Below are 4,942 nucleotides of genomic sequence, written 5' to 3' on the forward strand. Positions count from 1 at the left end.
TAATTTAAAGTAAAAAAATAATTCAAAAAATTAATTAGTATTAGCTAAAAAATATTGACTTCTTAAATTTTTTTTTTGGGGGGAAAGGGGATGTGTCATAGAATAAATATTTTTTTAGAAAATGTTGTAAAAGAAAAAAATGAATGAACTTCAACTATCCATTATTGCAATTTAATTTGTACATAGAAATATATCTCATTTATATATTCATATAGAAACTTTTCTCTTCTTTTTTTTTTATTTTTCATATTTCATTTTTTTTAATTGAATTTCATTTTATTTGACTTATACTAGGGCAATATATATTCACTATATATAAAGTAACCCTTAATTATTACAGTGAAAAAGTAATAAAGGAGAACAAGTGTCAAATTATATATTATTTATTAGGATGTGATTTCTGTTGAATCCAAACCTACCTTACTCCACCTCTATGGTGTTGAGTCTTGTTCATAAAAAAATGCCATCGATCAAATATTTGAAGTAAAGAAGTATTGGTAACAAATTAAAGTAATAAAAAATATCATTTATGACAAACACAATGAGGAGGAGTGTTAGGGGCTAACAATTTTTGTGATTTGTAGCCATCAAATAGTCATTAATGATATTTTCAATGGTGTGAGATTTCATCCAATGAGATAGAATTACTCATTTTTGTTTTATTGGTTACATGCTTGCCAGAATTTAATAAAATTGCTTTTTCAATTAGAATAACGCTGTTTGTCAAAAGAATAAATGTAGCTTTAAAAAAAGTTCTTATTTTAGTTTAAGCAAACTAAAATGAAAATTAGAGTTTTTGAAACTAATAATAAGTAACTGTGGTGTGTCGATTCTTAAATAATTAATGTCCTCATCAAATGATTTTCTGTAATGAAAATTTGGGTGGAATGTCCTATATCAGAACACCTCTATCTCTCAACTATCAACTACGCAACAAAATTCATTGTCTGCTAAAGATTTGCAACTTATCTTGGAAGGTGTCCAATCTTTTTGCAATGACACATAATAATATTAATAGTCCTTTTCATCTGCCTTAAAAGTTCCTAAGAGCAATTACTCATTTCATAATCAGGAATAGCAAGATGAATTATTGTACCTGACAATTATTACTAAATTAATTAGGATCTTATTCGAAATTTTTATTTTATTTTGCTATTTTTAAGAGTTCGTATATTTTTCTCATTGAAATAGATAATATTTTTTAAGAGAAAAATTTAAAGATCCATAATTTTAATTTATATTAGTCAACATTTTTAGCGAGCAATCCAATATCTTTTTTAACAGATAGTATTATATTTTTAGTTAATATTTTAAAATATTATTATTTAATTATTGATAAAAAATAATAAATTGAACTTACGTGTAGCATTAGTAATAAAAAAAAACAATAAACAAATAAAATACATATTAAGATAGTTACAAAAGATATGTTCAAATAACATTATATATATTTTTATACTCTGGTACGGTTAAGTATATCATCAAGTTTTTTTAGATGTTTAAAATCATATTGAAATAGTTTTTTTAATAATTTTTTAATGAAAAGGATATATACTCAATAGTGATTTCTATGTTTAAAATTTAATAAATTTAAATGTATTTAAAAAATTAGTTTAATTACTCTTGTTAGTTTCTATAGTTTTGCAAAATTTTTAATTAGGTCTTTGTACTTTTTTTTCTTTTAATTTAGTCCTTGCACTAAATTTTTTTTAATTAGGTTCCTACATTTTTTTTTATTTAGGTTCTTGCACCAATTTTTTTTAGTTAGGTCCTTATAAAATTAAGCTAAATACTACTGAGAGACCTAATTGAAAAAAAAAATTTAGTGCAAAGACTCCGTTAAAAAAAAAAAGTATAAGAATCTAATTGAAAATTTCACAAAATTATAGGGACCATCAGAGTAATTAAACCTGAAAAATTAGATTAAAGTTGTTGATGTTCCAAAAATTCTCTCCCGGAACATGCTAACTTGTAAAGGATGTAATCTAAATTGTATTCACTCATAATAATCTTAGATATATATATTCTGCAAGCAAGGTGCATATTCTTTTGAATTTGATATTCTATATTATTAATCTTGTTGATTTTATGATTTAAACACTTGTTTATTTAATTAATAAGGTTATATCAAATAATATATATATATATATATATATATATATATATATATATATATATATATATATATAATATGCAAATTATTAAATTTAATTTCTTGAAGAAGAGTGTGAACTGTGAAGTGTAAACAAAATAAAAGAGTGCCAATTTAAGAAGCAAGAACCACATGCATGACGGTAATGGAATCACAAGAGTCGATTAATTAAGAAAAGTCAAACACATTTAAGAACTCGCACGTGAGCAATCAGTCATAGAAAAAATTAAATATTTATTCTACAAACATAAAACTAAATATATATTCTCTCTTTCAATGAATTTCTTCCTCATACTGAGAGTTAACCATATATAATTCCTAATTATAAACCTTGTATATCTAGTTCAATAAATTAGCACTATATATATATTATTTATTTTATTTTAAAATAAATAAATTGAGCTGGTGGTATAGTGACTGGTTAGTCCTTGAATTATACCTTGCCTTTTAAGTACACTCATAATTTTCTACCCATATTTTTCTTTCTTCTTCTACCCCTTGGAACTTCAATTTTTCTTCATAACTCATAAGTGGGACTTACAACGTATATTCAGAGAGCATGCCTGAATGTCCAGAGAAAGGTAAGTACAAAAACCTGCTTCACTTTCAATACAAATTTTCAAACAATGCTCAGATCTATAACAATTTTTTTTTTTCAAAAAAAAGTCGGTTAACCTAGTACTATGACAAAATTTTTATTAATCTAGTACTTGTAAGAAACCAAGTTCAAAATAAATTCCTAATTCTCTCAATACCTAAAAATAATTAATTTGATAATTAATTATGATTTTTTTTTGTGTCATTCGAATAATTTCGTAATTTTTGGATAAGTAGTTTCATGACAGTTTCTGTTTGATACGATCGGACAGGGAGAGATCAGATGATGAGGTAGGGAAGAAGATCAAGAGGGAAGGAGATGGTCAAAAAGGAAGGAGACAACACATGTTAGGTAGTCAACAACAAGCTGCTTCTGGAGGAACCCTAAATACAATCACCCCTTGTGCTGCATGCAAGCTCTTGAGAAGAAGATGTGCTCAAGAATGTCCCTTTTCTCCTTATTTCTCTCCTCATGAGCCCCAAAAGTTTGCTTCGGTTCACAAAGTCTTTGGTGCCAGCAATGTCTCAAAGTTGTTAATGGTAAATAATAAGAATAAATACTACTCTATTTAATTTGTTTCCTTATGTGTATTGTTTCTCACATTTTAGTAGTAATGAATCATGTATCTGAACAGTGAGTGACCAAAAATGTCCTATTCAATAATAACTATTTCAAAACAAAATAATAAATATATTCAGAGATAAAAAAATATTTTGAAAAATATTTTTAATTGGTTATATTTTTTTTAATTTAATTTTTATACCATATAAAAGACACACAACTAATCGTGTATTGCTGTACTTAGAAAGTCATCTAAACGCATAAATCTGATTGAAAATGGTATAAAATTCTTTACACGATCAGTTAATTAAAATTAAATATTTTTCAATTATTGAATTACTAATAATAATTTCTTATAATATGTTGATAGGAAGTGCCTGAGAATCAAAGGGCTGATGCTGCAAATAGTCTAGTTTATGAAGCAAATGTGAGGCTAAAAGATCCAGTTTATGGATGCATGGGTGCAATTTCTTCTTTGCAACAACAAGTCCAATATCTAATAGCTGAACTCAATGCTGTGAGGGATGAAATAATCAAATACAAACTTAGGGAAGTTAATAATACCATCATACCCTCATCTTCTCATCATGTAATGCTTCCTTCTTCTTCATCATCGGAGGTCGTATCTATCGCCGTTCCGCCACCTCCTCCGCCACCTAATCATGACATACTTCCTCCTAATTCTTCAACTTCTTCTTCCATGGTTTACCCCCAACAGACTGATCCTTCCAATTATGGGACAATTTCAAGTGATAATATTTCCTATTTTGGTTGAATTTGATAATCAAGATAGATGATTAGGTGTTAGATATTATTTATACATAGTTCTCTCAAAGATGCATTATTAATCAGGAGGAATTAGAAAAGGAGAATATTGTTGCCATCATGCTCCTAATCCTAATTAATTTTGTTAATTATGATTGGATGTGGCCTGTGAGGTCAAAATTTTCCCCCTATATATAATAGTTTGTATTGTTGTGTTAAATGCAAGTTTTGTTTTCTTCTACCATATATATTAGAAAAAAAAAAACTTATTATTAATCGTGTGATTACTCGGTATTTTATTTTCTCTGGATATAAAATTATATCGGAAAAATATGTATAGAAAAAATATTTTTGTTTTAAGATAATATGATATTTCTTCTATTTTTTTATCTATTTAAAATATTATGAGATAATAAAACTTCTTTCTTTCTTTTTTTTTTCCTTCTTGTATTGTCTCAATCTATTGTATTTTGCCATTACAAATTTTTTTCTCAAAACATCGATTTTTTTTATAGTGACGATAATTTTAACAATTATACTAAAAAATAATATTTTTAAGAAATGTCATTTTTAAGAGACGTTGAGAACACTACAATCTTAAACGTCATTTTAAATACTACGACAGTTTTTTAAAAACAGTTATAATTGTCATGTTCAAGACGGCATTATTTTATCATGTTTAAAATTAGATAAAATGTTGGCTTTTTAATGTTTAAAATCAATTAAAATAATGCTTTTTAGTTGTTTTAAATTGTGGTTGCAAATAATTTTACCTAATTAAATATCAATTTTTTAGTTGTGTAAAATAGAAATTGTCGTTTTTATTTAGTGTAATTGACGAATTTTTTATCATTTAAAACAGCGGT

At 25.9% G+C, this 4,942-nt stretch overlaps 1 protein-coding gene and 1 long non-coding RNA gene across 2 annotated transcripts in view; one reads left to right on the forward strand and one right to left on the reverse strand.

Moving 5' to 3' along the window:
* On the forward strand, positions 2,531-4,317 carry LOC107608212 (LOB domain-containing protein 15). Its single transcript, XM_016310073.2, has 3 exons — positions 2,531-2,733; positions 3,022-3,289; positions 3,682-4,317. Exons 1-3 carry the CDS (start codon positions 2,720-2,722, stop codon positions 4,084-4,086), a joined length of 687 nt encoding a protein of 228 aa, XP_016165559.1. The 5' UTR covers positions 2,531-2,719; the 3' UTR covers positions 4,087-4,317.
* Positions 4,488-4,942, reverse strand: part of LOC107608259 — a 2,091-nt gene continuing 1,636 nt past the window's right edge. The window contains exon 6 of the long non-coding RNA XR_001612782.2: positions 4,488-4,497. This is a non-coding gene — a long non-coding RNA (uncharacterized LOC107608259). The remainder of the gene's footprint in view (positions 4,498-4,942) is intronic.

Source organism: Arachis ipaensis, chromosome B07 (assembly GCF_000816755.2).
Source record: "Arachis ipaensis cultivar K30076 chromosome B07, Araip1.1, whole genome shotgun sequence".
NCBI lineage: Eukaryota > Viridiplantae > Streptophyta > Magnoliopsida > Fabales > Fabaceae > Arachis > Arachis ipaensis.